Raw genomic sequence first — 17,778 nt, forward strand, 5'->3', positions numbered from 1 at the left:
AACTTTGGAAAACTGGCATTATCTACAGAAGCTCTACATACATATCCCACATGACCCAGCAACTTTTCTCCTAGCTGTATACCCAGAAGAAAAGAGCATGGATGTCTACCAAAAGACCTGTATGACAATGCTCATTGCACCACTATTTTAATAGCTATAAATTGGAAACAACCCAAATGCCCAACAACAATAGAATAGATAAGTAAATTATGACGTATTCATACAATGGAATATTAAACAGCAATGAGAATGAATGAACTATAGCTTCACACAATATACATGAATCATATAAACATAATGTTGAGCAAAAGAAGCCAGACACAGAGCGCACACTACATCATTCTATTCATATCAGTTTCAAAATCAGGCAAAATAATCCATGGTGTTAGACATTAGGATAGAATATACCTTTTGTGGGGGGACAGTGACTGGAAGGGAATCTGAGGAAGTTTTGGGGGTTCTGATAATGTTCTCTTCCTAATCTGGGTGCTGGTTACCCGATGTGTTCACTTTGTATACATTTATCAATCTGTACACTTATGATTTGTGTACTTTGTATGTATATTTCAATAAAACATTCACTACCCCCCACAAACAGATACTGTGGGGAGTACAGAGGGGTAAGACTCTGCTCGTTGCCATAAAGAAGAATCACACAGGAAGAGGCACTGGAGATGGCTCTTAATTTAAGGGTAGGGCCTAGATGGAAGGGGTGTTACGGGGGGCATTCCAAAATGGAGGAACTTTATTAGCCAGGAGTCCAGAGGTAGTAGTCTGCAAGATGAGTTTAGGGGACAATGAGTTGATCAGTTCATCTGGAGTGGAGGGTGACTGGCTGAAGAGTTAAGACTGAACAGTTGACTAGGGTCAGATTGTGGGCATGCTTCAAATGCCAGAGCTCAGAAATGGCTGGCTCTTGGGCCAGTGAGAACCTGCAGATGTATTTTATTTTCTGTGCCTTGGTTCTTTTTATTTTTTTCCAATTTATCCCCAATGTTTAGTATTTGGGGGAGTAACATAAAAATTCAGATTCTGGCAATACTGGGATTGCATATTTTATTGTGAAAAATGAATATTTCTTTGTGTTTAACATACAAAGTTTTTAGTGTGTATAGGGCCTTATTTTTCTGCCTGGTACCTGTAGGCATTTTTATTTGTAACTCTGCATTGGGGACCTGAATATTTATAATTACTTATATTAATCCATTTGGGAATTCTCCTGAGAGGCTTTTTGGATAATTAGAAATTTAAAAGATTATTTTATGATATTATTTTTATTATGGCACACTTCTCAGCATCTCAGAACTCCTCAGGTTAACAGAAAAATATTTTCATTTAGAATTTAACAGTCTCTTGAGAATGACCAGTAATAATTTTCTTTTTCATTTTAGGTACCCCAGTAATTAAAGAGGATGAGGAAGAAGATAACTAACACCACATTTTCCACTTTGTGTAACTTATTTAAATGTCATAAGAACAATAGATAAGTTTTGTATAGTTGTCTATTTTAAAGATTCTGTGTGGGGCAAATGGTTCTTAAGATAAAACAAATATTTCATTCCTTTTTTTGTCCTAACCTATTCAGTGTTTCTCCCCCAAAATGATAACACCAACTTTATATATTCTAGTTCTCTTTTTAGAAGCTATAAATTTTCAATTTTTGTCTTCAGTCCCAGTTATATACTGCGTGGCCCCATCTACTGAAACCTTTATAGACCAGTCATTTTTAACAACAAAGGAACAAATGTGATTCTTTATTCAGTCTGTTTAGTTTTTTCATTTTTGTTTCTGTTTTTTTTAGTCCAGGCATTTAAATATATACACTTAACTTTTGAATCTGTAGGCCATCTTTCTTGAAGGTCCATCTCTTTATGACTCAGAAGCACAAATGTGTCATGCCTTTGGTTTGGGAAGAGCTCCTCTTAGAAATATAGCAGCAGTCCTAGAATCAAGACTCCAAAGTCCAGTTGGAAAAACTATGGTGAAAAAAGGAAAATTAGTACCTTGGAGGCCTTATAGCCCATGTTAAATTTACTTATTTGTTGTTCCAAAAGTGTGTGCATTGTCAACTGGAATTTTGTTGTGTTTACCTGCATGTCCACTCAAGTCCTGCAAACAGTCAGCCAGTCATTCTGTGATCCAGGTCAGTGGTTAAAATGACTGTTATAATCACTCTTTTGACCAATACTTTGGCCTTATTACACATATGGACCTGATCTTGGGCATACTTTTTGGTTATAGTTCCTTATATTGGGTTGGCCAAAAGGTTTGTTCGGTTTTTTCCGTAAGATGGCTGTAGTAGCACTTAGTTGTCTTTAACTTCATTTGAAACAATTTTGTTAGATTGTATTGTGACAGCTGTCATATCAGCATGCATTTAAAAAAAAACTTATCAAAATTGGTGAATTTTTGTGTAGCCATTTTTTGTGTGTGTGTGTGTGGTATGCGGGCCTTTCACCGTTGTGGCCTCTCCCGTTGCGGAGCACAGGCTCCGGACGCGCAGGCTCAGCGGCCATGGCTCACGGGCCCAGCCGCTCGGCGGCATGTGGGATCTTCCCGGACTGGGGCACGAACCCGTGTCCCCTGCATCGGCAGGCGGACTCTCAACCACTGCGCCACAAGGGAAGCCCTGTGTAGCCATTTTAATATTGAAGATGGAAGAAAAAAAGCAACAGTTTCGGCATATTATGCTTTATTATTTCAAGAAAGGTAAAAACGCAACTGAAACGCAAAAAAAAGATTTGTGCAGCGTATGGAGGTGGTGCTGTGGCTGATCAAACGTGTCAAAAGTGGTTTGCGAAGTTTCGTGCTGGAGATTTCTCGCTGGAAGATGCTCCATGGTCGAGTAGGTCAGTTGAAGTTGATAGCCATCAAATCAAGACATTAATTGAGAACAATCAACGTTATACCACGTGGGAGATAGCCAACATACTCAAAATATCCAAATCAAGAGTTGAAAATCATTTGCTCCAGCTTGGTTATGTGAATCGCTTTGATGTTGGGGGTCCACATAAATTAAGTGAAAAAATACCTTCTAGACTGTATTTCTGCTTGCAATTCTCTACTTAAACGTAACAAAAACGTTCCGTTTTTAAAACAAATTGTGACGGGCAATGAAAGGTGGATACTGTACAATAATATGGAACGGAAGAGATGGTGGGGCAAGCGAAATGAACCACTACCAACCACACCAAAGGCCGGTCTTCATCCAAAGAAGGTGATGTTGTGTATATGGTGGGATTGGAAGGGAGTCCTCTATTATGAGCTCCTCTGGAAAACCAAACGATTAATTCCAACAAGTACTGCTCCCAGTTAGACCAACTGAAAGCAGCACTCGTCGAAAAGCGTCCGGAATTAGTCAACAGAAAACATATAATCTTCCATCAGGATAACTCAAGACTGCATGTCTCTTTGATGACCAGGCAAAAGCTGTTACAGCTTGGCTGGGAAATTCTGATTCATCCACTGTATTCACCAGACATTGCACCTTCAGATTTCCATTTATTTCGGTCTTTACAAAATTATCTTAATGGAAAAAATTTCAATTCCCTGGAAGACTGTAAAAGGCACCTGGAACAGTTCTTTGCTCAAAAAGATAAAAAGTTTTTAGGAAGATGGAATTATGAAGTTGCCTGAAAAATGGCAGAAGGTAGTGGAACAAAAGGGTGAATACGCTGTTCAATAAAGTTCTTGATTAAAATGAAAAATGTGTCTTTTATTTTTACTTAAAAAACCAAAGGAACTTTTTGGCCAACCCAATATGTTAGATAAGTAAATATATATAAGCAGTAGTTATACTTGAGTTCCTAGCCTAAATGTTGGCCATTCATATTTTTTAAAATTTGCCCTAATAACTTTGGTCTGTTGACCCTCATGTTGAGAGATGTGATTGTTGTAAGGGTGTAGAACTTGAAAGACTGGATTTGGTATCTTTCAATAAGTGAAATTTAGTATTTCAAAATATATTTTTTCAAAAAGTTTAAGTTAAACAGCTCTTAAAATGAATTATGTATATGGTTGTGGATGGAAAAGAGATGTTTCATTATGGAATCCCAGGCAAACGGCATTATTTTTGAGGATTGCCTCTTCTGTGAAGCATAGCAGATGATTTAACCTCAGAATTACAAAGCAATAGTTGGATACAGAGCTTGGAATTTATCATATAAGAAAATATTGTTTTTGGAAAATGCAAGATACGGTAGTCAGTAACCAGATGAAGTCCATAGTAGGCTGTGACTGAGTCACTGATAGATTGCAAAAAAGACGTCAGAGGCCCTCTGTCATATTGTGCCTAAAGTCCCTCAACCAGACTATTGGCTCCTATTTCCCCATTTACTTGTGTAAAACTAGTCAAAGAGGGAAGAGTCATTTTTTGTTTGTTTTTTTTTTTTTTTGCGGTACGCGGGCCTCTCACTGTTGTGGCCTCTCCCGTTGTGGAGCACAGGCTCCGGACGCGCAGGCTCAACGGCCATGGCTCACGGGCCCAGCCGCTCCGCGGCATGTGGGATCTTCCCGGACCGGGGCACGAACCCGTGTCCCCTGCATCGGCAGGCGGACTCTCAACCACTGCGCCATCAGGGAAGCCCGGGAAGAGTCATTTTTTAAAAGTGATAGCATAAGTAGTCCTGGCTTTCAGAAGTTTTCAGCTGTCATTTAAGTAGGAATTACATGATTTCTCTGAGTCACTCTGATCAAAAGGGACCACTGCTTTGACAATCAATTCTAAATAAAGGTCCAATACTATTTTTAGCTTCCTTTTGCTCTTCCTTACAGTCTGATAGGAAGAAATCTTTACTCTGACTGGCTTATACATTCAAAGCCTTTGACTATTTCTTTTGTGAACCATAGGCAATGAGAATTTTCCTTGGTGATGTTTAAACTAAGAAGATGATCTTCTTTTCTTGTACTCTGCACTTCATCTAGTAGGTAAGCTTAAAGCCCTATTGCTAGGTATGGATGTATTTTCTAAAAGTTATGCTGGAAATGAATATAGTAGGGAATGAATGAATGACTTCATACTGAATTTATTTATAAAATGGCTTACAGTGTTGGTGTTTGGTTTTTCTGAATTCTTAATATAGAAACTAATTTTCTCTGTTTCTCCTTGTTTCTTAATGTCTTTTAATCACTGGTAGTTCTCAGAGAAGTGTAAGGTGCTTTTCTGTGTCCGTTTCACACAAAATTCATAATTCAGTTCCACTCAACAAATATTGAATGACGTCTGTGCCTCCTTTTCTTGGAATTAAAGCCAGAATCCATGTTATTAGAAAATGGAAGATAAGGTATATGAAGAAGTTCAGAATATTCTCTCAAATCATTCCTTAAATCATCCTTTACTGTTGCAAATTTAGCTGATATTAAATGCTTTTGGTTTATGCTTCTTGGATTAGATATTTGACCTACTTGGAAGAGATTCTCTCTATGCTCCTTGTTTAAAGCATTATGCCATTTTAGTGGATCATTCAATTTCTTGTGTTCTTATAATGATGGAATCCATACAGTATTTTAATTTTTCACAGGAAATTTTATTTTCGTCTACCAAGGAATTCAGCTTTCCTATGTTCCCTAACATTAAGCTTATGGCTGTATTACCTAGTCAGGTCTTGAAAGGTTTTTGTGTTCTCTGTAAATAGGCGTTTGTTCCTTTAAACCAGAGTTTCTCAACCTTGGCACTGTTAATATTTTAGGCTGGATAATGTTGAGGGAAGGGGGGCTGTCCTTTGTAATATAAGATGTTTAGCAGCATCTCTGGCTTTACACATTAGATGCCAGTAGAACCCTCTCCCAAGTTGTGACAATCAGAAGTGTCTTCAGACATTGCCATCTATCCTCTGGGGCAGAAGGGTGGGAACAAATTCGCCCCCCGGTTAAGAACCAGTGCTTTGCAGCAACATTCCTTTTTCCAAAGTCCATTTATTTTCACTCTGTAGCCATATGCTACCTGAGTTGTTATTTGAGAGAAGGTGATGTATTTAATAATTGTGGATGGAAGGAAATGGTCACTGGTGTTTTCCTTTGTCATGCTCATTTTAATAATTTTCACATAACATTAGAAACTCAGGGCTGGAAGGTTCAACTTGTTTTTTAGCAGGGTCTCAGCTTTTATTGTTTAGCATTCTTATCTTAGGACAGTAATTATTAACCTACCTCTCTCCTACTATCAACAGGATCCAACTTCATGATAGATTTTGCTTTGACTCTAAAGTTTAACATTTTAAGTGTACTTTAGAAAATGGATCATCCTTCTTAGGTGTTCATTCAAGTATTCATTCATTGTCCAATAATGCACAAATTTTGTAGACTGTAGCAGTCATTAAATACAGAAAAATATTGTATAAAATTTGGTAATCATATATGAAAGTAGCTGGTGTAGACACTGATTTTGCATGTGGACCGAAGACTATCTGGTCATGATAACTGGCCAGTAACTTGGTATGGTTACTGGATCTATTCCACAAATAGAGGTGGTATAAGACACGTAAATGTGGTTCCTGTATAGAAAGAAATTTTGACTTGAATAGATGCTTCTTCTGATACCTCTTACCAGTGGTCTGAAGTAGAATAAAGAGGAGTACGAAATTAATCTTAACTGTTAACTTATTCTCAGAGTTGGTGATGTGTAAGTAGAGTCGAAGGTGGTTATCTATGTGACCCAGAATCTTCCAGCTGAATTTTTCTTAGGACTAAATGGAAAAAAGTATAGGGCCTAGAGAGGTTGGATTAAATCATTAACTTTAAAAAATTGGGGGGGAAGTGTCAAAGCATCAATCATGAGTAGTCTGATTGTCTCTCTAACTGCAGTCTGATTGTCTGTTCACAAAGACCTTACATTGTTAAGTATTGGTAAAGGAGGAAAAAATAACTGCTAAACTGAAAGTTATCCTTTACCAGAAATTAATTTCTTTGGCACACATTTCCTTTATTTGGGCTGCTTAACGTGCCTGTAAATAATTAAATATAAAACAAGATTCAGTGTAGCAGAGTTGGTGCTTCTGACGTAGCTAACTTGACCATATTCCTTAATCTTCATTTTAGCATGAGTGTTTTTAACTATAAAGTAAGTGCAATAAAAAATTAAAGGTTTTTTTTTTAATCACAGAACTTTTAGAAATCCCTCATCTATATCTCTATTCCTGACTTTTTATCAACCATTGACTTCAAAGAAAGAAAACTGAAAAACTAGACTGAGTCTTACCTTTTTCTAACCTAAGATAAATTTTCACTTGATACTTGGAGAAGTCATAACTGGATTCCAGTTAATTTCCCATATTGGGCAGGTTAGAAGGGAACCAGCCAACCAAATTATGATCTAGCAAATTTAACAAGGGGGTGGGGGAGAGTAAGCTATTTTTCAGTAGATTTGCACTTTAAAATGAACTGGATGTTGGTGGAAAGTACTCTCAAAGGGAAGATGGGTAAATACCTAGCCTGCATGTGGATATTAGAGAATCGAACCTCATCCTTGCTCATTCAAAGCCCACCTGAGCAGTAGTTGTGTGTCAGCATAATCAGAGCCAGGATTTCCCTATTTCCTTACTTGGTGTCATCTTCCATGTCTGCTACATTAACAGTCATCCCTCTGGGGGATGTATCAAATAGAATATCCTACTAGAATAGAACTTTGTGAGTTATCTTTCCTACATCTAGATTTTAAAAATTAATTTAGATGTTGGCTAGATTAAGTTGTGGCTAATGTTACAAGGGTGGGGAGTTCTTTGCTTGTTTGATCAGCAGGGTACCTGCCTCTGAGATGCTATTGCCTAGAGTGATCAATCCCATCAAAAGACTGGTGAGTTGGTAGCTGTAGAGAATATACATATGACCAGCTTCTCCCAGGGTGTCAGTCATGATCACGAGCATCGCTCCAGAATCTTTGGCTTCTAGAAACAACTCCATTCTGAAGAACATTTTAACATCTATTAATATGTCGGTAATAATCTTTTATATGCAGGAATTTTGTAGCATGTCTTTATGACTAAACTTACTTACTGTGTTAAATTATTTAGAAATGTTGAGTTTCTGAATGTTATTTTGTGAGACGTTTTAAAATAGTAATAAATTGTGTTATTTTATAAAAAATTAATGTGTCTCTTTTTTGGTTACATGTCCATTAGTTTTACCTAATATAGAGCAACTGTGTGAATTTCCAATGATATACAGTTCCAAAGAAACTCAGTGTTTGGATAACATATTCCACACAGCTTGTGTGTGTGAGAGAGAGAGGGAGAGAAAGAGAGAATTGGGGATTGACTCATTTCTTAATGCCAACAATTTTTTTTTCAGTAGTTTACTACCAATGATAACCTCCTCTCTCAAGTTTGTAAGTCTTCCCCAGAAGTTCTCTGGGCACAATTTCAAATGACTAGGATCCTGGAAGGAGCACTTCCAGAGACAGCAAGTTACTACTGCACTTGGTTATTCCTAGTCCTCTCCTGACTTCCAGAAGTGTACAAGGTTAAGGTTGGCTGATAGGCCCTTGATTTGTGGTCTGGAATGACCTGACGTTGGCTAGCCCTTTTTTGATACACAAGAAACAGGGAGAACCCAGCAATAAATAGCAGTAATAGGTCACATTTTCCCAGGATATATTCTGTGCTATCACTCAAATGTAATTTTGGTCACAGAATGGGAATATAGTGCAGTTTCTTCTTCTTGATTCCACAATTCTTTGGTTGTGAGGATATGTTTCTTGCTGCTCTCCTCCTTTAAAAGGCAGAAGGATTTTAATTTGTGCCTATTAAGAGAAAACCTTAGGCTTCCCTGGCGGCGCAGTGGTTGAGAATCCGCCTGCCAGTGCAGAGGACACGGGTTCAAGCCCTGGTCCGGGAAGATCCCACATGCCACGGAGCAACTAAGCCCGTGCGCCACAACTACTGAGCCTGCGCTCTAGAGCCCGTGAGCCACAACTACTGAAGCCTGCTCGCCTAGAGCCCATGCTTTGCAACAAGAGGAGCCACTGCAATGAGAAGCCTGCGCACCACAACGAAGAGTAGCCCCCGCTCGCAGAGAAAAAGCCAGCACGCTAGAGAAAAAGCTAGAGAAAAAGCCAGCGCACAGCAACGAAGACCCAATGCAGCCAAAAATTAAAATAATTTAAAAAAGAGAAAACCTTAATTCAGATCATAAATAGCACGTTTAGTTCATTGTTTCCTAGAACAAAGGGTGAACATCTAGAATTCTTTTTTTCTGCCATATATATTACATTAAATATATGTATGTATATGTAGATATATACAATTATTATATATAATAAAAGAATCCTAAGTGATGACCTTCCCTTCTAAAATGCAATCAACTCTGCAGCCATAAAAAGATGGCATATTCCTATGTACAGGTAAAGTATGCCCATAACATACTGGGTGAAAAAAGTGAAGAACCTATTTCTTTTTGTTGTAAATGTAATGTGTGTCTGTGTGTGTGTGGTGGGAGGAGGGACCATGTTTATGATGGAGTGTTGGGGAGAAGGTAGGAGTGAGTGTGTGAAGACAGGACTGTGAGAGGTATGGAGTGTGTGTATGGAGCGCCATGCCTGTGGGAATGGAGGAGGAAGTTATGAGTGGGGAGGAGGGGCAACGCGAACGTTTGTCGGGGGAAGTGAAGATTTGCGTGTCTGTTGTGGGGTCCAAGATGTGGAGATGTGTTGAGAAAAAGAGTGTGAGAGGGAGGAATAGACATGATATGATAAGTGAGGACATGAATAATTGTACAGAAAAATCTTAGAACATATACCAATATCAGCCTTCATAAATAAAATTTTTTACCTTGTGATTGTTATGCAGGCCAGCTATAAATTTAAAGCCTTGTTACTAGGGGAAAACCCCACTGAATTCTTATGTTCATTTAATCACTTCTGGATTTACGAGAATTTCAAAAGATGGACATCTTCAGTCACTGAATCTCTGCAACCAAACAAACATGTCTTTAAGCCGTATTTCCCTTTTTATATCCTCTTGATATAAATTGCTGCTGCAATACTGAAGCATTAATTTTATACAGGTATGATGAGTTATTCCTGCAGTGAAACATTTTTAGCTGAAAAAAGATTTAAAAGGAAAAAAAGCATTACTAGATAACCTCCTAAACCATTTCAGGATTTTCTAACATCTAATAGAAAGTTAACATTTACTTGTGTCTATTTTGCCTTCAAACATTTGTCTCGTAGAAAACATGCAAAAATTGAATATATTAAAAAGTATTGCTGGGGCTTCCCTGGTGGCAGAGCGGTTAGGAATCTGCCTGCCAATGCAGGGGACACGGATTCGAGCCCTGATCTGGTAAGATCCCACATGCCGTGGAGCAACTAAGCCCGTGCGCCACAACTACTGAGCCTGCGCTCTAGAGCCCGCGAGCCACAACTACTGAAGCCAGCGCGCCTAGAGCCCGTGCTCCACAACAAGAGAAGCCACCGCAATGAGAAGCCTGTGCACCGCAACGAAGAGTAGCCCCCGCTCACCACAAGAGGAAGCTCGCGTGCAGCAACGAAGACCCAACGCAGCCAAAAATAAATAAATTAATTTTTTTTTAAAGTATTGCAATTTAAAGTTACATACTATGATATAAAGCTTAAAGTAAAACAATTGAGGTTTGGGGTTTTTTTTTTTTCAGTGACATGGGGATGTCTTCCTAAGAAAAGAAAATATAATAGAGCTTAATTACACTGAAAGTTTTTTATACATGTCAGAAAAACAAGACAATAGAATTTTAAAAATATTTTTATTAATATACATGTATTTGATAACTTCGAATTTAGAACACTTAGAATCAGCATGAACAAGGTAAACTACACTTCAATGACAAAGATCTGAAATGGGGGAATAGATACTGTAACTGTTCATATTAACCTCCCCTTGCAATCTGCATCTGTATCTTGTCCAGTGAAAACTTGATTTACACAGCTCTACAAGTGCAGTATTTTTCTAACAACCCATTTTGTAGTCTCGGAACACTTTTCAGTTAAACTGATTTAGATGTTTAAAGATGAAAAATAAGAAATTTGCACTCTAAATTTGAATATCTAATTCACATTTCTTTACGTTAATGTAAATCAGGAACAATTTACAGTAAACACAAAAACTATTCACGATAGTAGTAGTAACAGTTCACATTTTTACTGGACACTTCTTGTGTTAACTAGGCCCTGCACTAAACATCTTAACATGCAACTTCACATTTAATTACCTTAACGGGAAGTGTCACGAGTTCACGTTTTCCACAACTGATGATGATGCAAGCTGATGACAGCTTGCACTGGGCACTCGTGTCCAGACCTTTCCCTGGCATCGTAGCTAGCATGACTCACTTGTACCGCAGCAGCTCTGGCGCTTGCTTGCACGATTTTACTAATGTTACATGAATACGCAGGCCTGACTTCCCCCCCAAAAAAACATGGCTAAGTCTTTACTACTAGGAGACACACCTGTAAGATAGCACAGAGACAACGAACGAAAGCAGCTGTGATCTAGGTCGGCACTAAAGCCCCTTTTCTGGGGACTCAGAAGTGCCCCTCCAGGCCTAACTGCAGGAGGGCAGCCTCAGCCTCCTCCTCCTCTTCCTTGGCCTCCTCCTCGCGGATCTGCACCAGCAACTGGAAGAGGTTTGGGGCTGGCCCTTCCGCAGCCCCGGTCAGCCACAGCTGCCTTCGGATGGCCCCGCTGTGGTTGGCCCCGGCAATGACCTGCTCCAGGCGGGCTTGATTCACGTTATCTTTATCTATGGCCCCCTTCTCCACCACCTTCTGCAGCAGAGGCTCCAGACGAATGACATAAGCAGATAACTTTTCTCCCGGGTTCTGGTAAGTGTTCAGAAATCTGACCTGCGCATCCCTAGAGCTCTCCACGCTCCCAAACACCTGCTCAAGCGCCTTCAGGCATTCTGCGGTGGTAATCGCAGGGTTGCTGATCTTGAGGATGCGTATGACATCAGCAGCAGGGCCTCTAAGACTCTCCATCAACCGCCGCCTCTTTTCCACATCTGACACCTGCCACTCCTCTATGACCTCATTAGTGTGCTCCAGCCAAGGATCAAATGTCTCCTCTCCAGGGCCCAGGATGTCCCTCCCGGAGAAGAGTGTCAGCTTCTTGTACCATATGGACTCAACAAGAGGCTGAATAACATTATCCAAAATATAGTTTAGCATCTCTGCTGGCATATCTGGGCCTGGGGCCGGAGTGGGGTTCTGAAACCCAAGGACACGGGCAACATCTTGCACGGTCCACCCCTCTCTTGCTAGGAAGAGGTGCAACCTTTCTAGAAATTCAGCATCGGAAGTCGGGGGCTTAAAGACCACTTTCCACACCCCTCCTTTACCTGGCATCTCCCTGGGGATCGCGGCGTAATCGACAGCGCCAGTGAGCTCTAACAAGGCTGCTTTGGCATTCTCTTCCCTCCAGAACATTCTCCCAAGCACTCGATAGGGCACCTGGGGCATCGCAGCCTGGAGGGTCTCTTCGATTTCAGCTTCATCACAGTTCACTGGGATCCCCCAGACCAGCAGGGCTCTCTGGGAGTTCACATCCATCCCCCTACACCAGTCTTCCAACAGTGTCATCGCCATTTTGTCAACTATCAAGGGCCTCAATTTTACAAAATACGGGTTACTGTGGTTCCCTGTGCTCTAGGACTTAGGACAACAGCAGACACTCCCCCGCAATATGCCCGACGAGTCAAGCTTCACGCAATCACGATTTAAAAACGACACCAGAGTCCTGCTCTCGTCCTTTCGCTGCCCCCCAATGTCAGTCCTCCGCGTTCTCGGAGCGAAGCCTGAGGGATGCTCAGTTACGCGGCCACCGCCATCTTGCGTCTCTGGTCGGGGTCCGCGGGCCGGGTCCTCCACCTGCAGGCAGGGTGTCGCGTCGCAGCTCAGAGGCAAGGAGTGAGGGCGGGCAGCGAAGGCAGGAGCCGCCGGGCTGTAGAGGCCGCCGGGGTGTAATCGCGGGGCGTGGCCTTCTGTTCTCAGCCCGGGCGCCAGGCACTCGCGGCTGCTCCCGGCGTCAACCGGGCTTTCGCGGTCGGAGCCCGGCCTTCAGGCGCGAGAGAAGCCGTTTCTCTGCAGACGAGAACTGTGCCGCCCCCGGAGGAGGTCGCAGCGGCGGCAGCGGGGCCAGCCCGAGAGAGGCTCCTTCGCTGGCGCAGGTGCCCGTCTGGGCTGCGAGGACGGCCGGGGACCCAAAACACAGGCAGCGGAGGCGCGGGTAGAATGCGGAAGCAAGGCTAGAGGCGGCGCAGACGAAGGCAGGCCGCGGCGACTGAGCGCGCGGGCTGCCGCAGGTTGAGTCGGGATGGCGCAGCGGGCTTCCGGCTGGTCAGACCTGCAGTCAGCCGAGGCATTACGGCCGCAGTGGAAGGCGGGGCCGGCCGTTAAGCGGCTTTCGCCCGCCCCGCCCCCGCGGCCGAGCCTGCGCGAGCGTAGCCACGGCAACGGCAGCCCAGAAGACTGGCGACCAGAGTGCTCCGGCGGCCCGCAGAGGCGAGCGGTTGACTTGGTGCCAGTAAGGGGCTCCAGGCATTAATTTCTCTGACGGCGCGTTTCCTTTTTCACATTTTCCAGATTTTTTTTTTCACAAAGCACTGTATTTAAAAGATGATAATATAATTCTGGAGTGGATTTAAGATGATATGCGTCCGTCAAGGAAGATTGTCTACTCACGTCGCTCGTTCAAGTCAATGCTGTATAAGAAAATACCCTATACCATCTGATCGCACTCTGCAACCTCCGCGAATTTCATCCCAATGAAACTAAAACGTTGGAACTGTGCCGTGTGTTTGTGTGAGACACTGAGTTGAGACTTTTCCTTGTCTAAAATTTTGTAAGAAGATCTAGATCTATTTAGTAACCTTTGTAGCCAGGCAAACGCTAATGAGTTATTTCCCCTGTCCTGGCATCATTGACAGTGAGCTGATAAAACAGAATCCTTACGGTTCAAAAACGTCAAGTAATCCCTTGCAAGCGAACCAAGGCCTATTTACGTCAATCCCAGATGGTGAAAATCTCCCCAGAAGGACACAGCATTCAACTCTGAATTTTTAAAACCTTATTTAATAAAAGGTTTAAAGATACAGAAGAACATTCAAAAGTAAATAAGTTACATAGGTACATTACAATCACATCAGCAAGATTTTCTTTAGTGTGTTAATTTTTTTTTATAAAAAGCACACAAAAAATAAAATCTTCAGTCTGGTCTATCACAACTGTACAGCAAAAGAGGTAATATTTATATATATGTACACTATTTTAATATGTAACAGTCTTTTTAAAAAAGGGTGCCACAGGCAGCAAACACACAAAAGGCAGTGTCTGATATTTTTCAAAATAAAAGGAATATACTTATTTATATGCTATTAAAATATTTGTACAATAATTACAGACTGTCAAGGCTATTCCTGTGCTCTGTCCCCTCCAACAAGGCCTTCGACTGAGAGACGAATGAAAAGGTAAAACAGCTGCAAATTGTTAGAGGCAAATAGTAACACAGCAAAAATATGGGGCGGACATACAATTGTTTTATAAAAATATGCATACGTCCTATAAACCTAAGGAGTTAGGCTTGCCAGTCTGGTAATAAATACCGTCCCAGTAAAAACATACTTAAATAGCTGAGGCTTGAGTATGTGTTGTATTCCTCCTTCATCTTAACATCTGGCACATGAGAAGAAAGAGGTTAGGTCACTGAGGCAGTTAAATATAGGGGATCCCTTTAGACGTAAGCAGCACACGACCTCTGTGCCAGGGGTGGAAGTGGGGTAGCAGAAGGGATGGGTGTGTACCTTAGTTGTGAGGGGGGCTGCTGAAGGCATGGAGGACAGTGCTGAAACACTGTCTCCGTGGGTGGGTAAGAGACCTCAGAAACGGTCTAGAACACAGGCACTAGGTTAGTTTCATGCCCTTAGCTGAATGTAGATGGAGGCTGAGAGATGGATATGTGAGATGGTGTGGGGAGGACATTATAAAGCTGAAGGTGTTTGTCATTTAACGTCTTAAAGCAAAGAGCTCTGAATATAAGAAAAAAGAAAAACAAAGTAGCCTAATGGTTCACAGGGAGAAAGCACCATAAAGGATATACCTATGCCAGCTTCTATGGCTGCACCTACTTTATTGGCAGGTCACTTGCCACAATTGCATCTGCCCTCTAAACATTTTACCTTTTACACTGCATTCTAGATATAAATCCATTCTGGAGCATAAACCCTTCTAAAATACGGTGTTGGGTGGGGTTAATACAGAGAGGTACCATCTTGATTTTCTCGACCTATATTCACCTGGTCTGGTCTCCGTGAGCTTAGAAGAGAAGAATCACTCTAGACGAAGGAGGTTTCTGTTACCACATGTCCAAAAAAGAAGCCTGAAACTAAATACGGTTTTAATAGAAAAAACCTTGGGAAACTTAAGTAGCACTTTGGGGCAAAGCTGCGAAGGCACTCATATTACATATGTGATTTAGAAGAGAGCCTAAATTTGCTACCCTCCTGTTTTTGGAGGGTATACCAGATTTTTGCAGTCTTGGGCCGTTGAGCTTGTAAAAGCCTATGGAAGAAACTAACTGGGAAGTTAGAGGTCTAGGTAGCCATCAGAAGTTGGGGAGGGGGGAGAATTTTGTTAACTCCCATAGCTGGGCTCATGTATAACCATATTAATGCATAAATGAATGCTAATACATACCTGATAGTGCATAGTTTAGAAACAAAACTCCCTCCCCACTCCCAATGTGACGCCTTTAGGCCATCTCAGAAGAGTAGCAGAATGAATACTTTTTGGCTCCTTCCTAACATGGATTCACTTAGAACTTCTTTTACACAACTAAAGTTGAATAGCAAGATCAGAAAAATAACTCAGCCCTCCTACGGGACTGGCAAGTGAAGGGACCTCCAGAATCTTCCAGCCCTTCCACTTCAGTGACTCCACACCAAATATGGCTTCTTCAAGCCAGAAACAAAACCAGAATCTGGCTTCCAGCCAATCCCCTCAAGCTACTTGAAAGTACAGCCAAAGAAGACGTAGCAACAAGAACTGCCTTTGATCTCCCTTGATCCTGCTAGTCTCCGTGTGTCTTTGTGACATCTTCCACCTTTCCACCCTCTTTCAGTGCTACTATCATTCCTATTGGCAAAACGAGGGACTTTAGGGTCTTGGAAATGTGGGGGGGAGGGTGGTGCCAAGAAGGTGCCTTGTTTTGGGATAAATGCACTTGGGCCTCTGGAAAGGAGGAAGCCCCTGGTCCCTGAGAGGATGTTAAAAATTAAATATTAAGAATAAATAAATAGCTCCCAAATGACACAAGTCAAGGAATGAAGGCTCCTGTCCCATCTGGCTAGGAGACCTCCCCCTCCCAGGGAAGGATCCAGAAATCTCCAGCATGCAGGACTGAGGGCTGAGCTGTGGATATCAGCACTAGACCAGGTGGGGTGGGGTTAGGTGGCAGCTGCCAAGGGCAGGACAGAGGCAGGCAGGAAACTTGCACCAAGGAGGAGCAGGCTGGGCCTAGGCTAAGCTCCCTTAGCAGCCTCCAGGGCCCAAAGGTATTTGGCAAAAAGGTGGGAAGCAGGAAAAGCCAAGGCTTATCAAAAGCTCCCTCAGGCCTAGCCCTGTAGCAGCCCTGCAGCTTCCTTCCTCTGCACAGTTTCCTTCCCTCCAGCAGGCTGAGAGCTTGCAAAGAACATTGGCTCCTTCCCCAAACATCTGAGAAAACTTTCCAGCCCCAGCAGGCTGCTAGCGAGCAGCAAAGGGATAGGTACCAGTCCTGGTCTCTCTCCCTGCACCCGTTCTGGCAGCCTCCCTCCCACGGAGGACGCGGCCTCTCTGAGGACATAGTCACTGGAGCAGCATGGCCTGGACACTGCCGCGTGGGAGACAGCACAAATGCCAGGCTGAGCTCCCTCTCGGAGATGGCCACCACACTCCTTCCCACGGAGTCCCTCTTTCCGGGGCTTGGGGCAGGGCCTGTACAGGTCCCCTGGGGCGGGGGATTAATGCTGCCAAGGGGGTGTGCTTGTGCTTGTGCTTGTCTCTCCATGGTGACCTAAGGGAGCAAGGGAAACAAAGAGGGAGAGAAGCGACCTCGTGGCGTGGCGGCAGAGGTCCATGTGAGAGGCAGCTGCGGCAGCGCTGGAGCCCCTCCCCAGGGGCAGCCCCAGCGAGCAGGGACTCTCCCAGTCCCAGGAAAGCAGGAGGGAAACTTCCGACAGACCAAATGCAAGAGAACTGGATCCTGCAGCCCTTAACACTGCTCCTGGGCCCTGTATAAGTAAAAGAGCCGTTTATTTAATTGTATCCGTTTTGCAGAGACAAGTCCACGTGATCTCTCCCTCCGGAGGTTCCAGTGCTGGCAGAGCGTCTCAGGCTGGAGCACGGCCTGGAGCCCCGGGCGTCAGCCCCTCTCGCCCGCGCTGCTCTCCTCCCTCAGGGCCGGCTGGTGGGGGGAGGCGGCCGCAGTGGCCGCAGCGGCCGCGGCCTCTTTCTCCTTCTGCCTCAGAGCGGCCGCCTTCTTCTCCTGCTCGGCGTGGCTCTTCATGTGAGCGCTGCGGCTCTTCACCTTGTAAAACACCCTGTAGCCGGGAAGGAGGGGCTTCAGTAAGAGGTCTGTTTCCACCCCTGGGACCTCCAGGTTAGAGCACCTGAGTGCGCACGTGCGTGTGTGTGTGTATTCTGGGGGCTCCCCGGCCGTGTGTGTGTGTGTGTGTGTGTCTGTTGTCTGTTCTGGGGGCTCCCCGGCCGTGTGTGTGTGTGTGTGTGTGTCTGTTGTCTGTTCTGGGGGCTCCCCGGCCGTGTGTGTGTGTGTGTGT

The 17,778-nt window shown here is 43.2% G+C and overlaps 3 protein-coding genes across 12 annotated transcripts in view; 1 reads left to right on the forward strand and 2 right to left on the reverse strand.

Moving 5' to 3' along the window:
* Positions 1-4,743, forward strand: part of DNAL1 (dynein axonemal light chain 1) — a 41,006-nt gene extending 36,263 nt beyond the window's left edge. For all 3 annotated transcript variants that reach the window (XM_028496146.2, XM_007109025.4, XM_007109027.3), the window contains exon 8: positions 1,392-4,743. In XM_028496146.2, coding sequence (XP_028351947.1) covers positions 1,392-1,432 — 41 coding nt within the window. In that variant the 3' untranslated portion in view covers positions 1,433-4,743. The remainder of the gene's footprint in view (positions 1-1,391) is intronic.
* A 5,953-nt stretch (positions 4,744-10,696) lies between these two features.
* PNMA1 (PNMA family member 1) lies at positions 10,697-13,332 on the reverse strand. The gene has a single exon (XM_007109028.4). It carries the CDS (start codon positions 12,551-12,553, stop codon positions 11,492-11,494), a length of 1,062 nt encoding a protein of 353 aa, XP_007109090.1. The 5' UTR covers positions 12,554-13,332; the 3' UTR covers positions 10,697-11,491.
* Positions 13,333-15,368: 2,036 nt separating this feature from the next.
* The window catches only part of MIDEAS (mitotic deacetylase associated SANT domain protein), a 67,569-nt gene continuing 65,159 nt past the window's right edge, over positions 15,369-17,778 (reverse strand). For all 8 annotated transcript variants that reach the window (XM_028496154.2, XM_055088583.1, XM_028496148.1 and 5 more), the window contains one exon: positions 15,369-17,541. In XM_028496154.2, coding sequence (XP_028351955.1) covers positions 17,364-17,541 — 178 coding nt within the window. In that variant the 3' untranslated portion in view covers positions 15,369-17,363. The remainder of the gene's footprint in view (positions 17,542-17,778) is intronic.

The sequence above is a fragment of the Physeter macrocephalus genome, chromosome 11 (genome assembly GCF_002837175.3).
Source record: "Physeter macrocephalus isolate SW-GA chromosome 11, ASM283717v5, whole genome shotgun sequence".
Lineage (NCBI taxonomy): Eukaryota > Metazoa > Chordata > Mammalia > Artiodactyla > Physeteridae > Physeter > Physeter macrocephalus.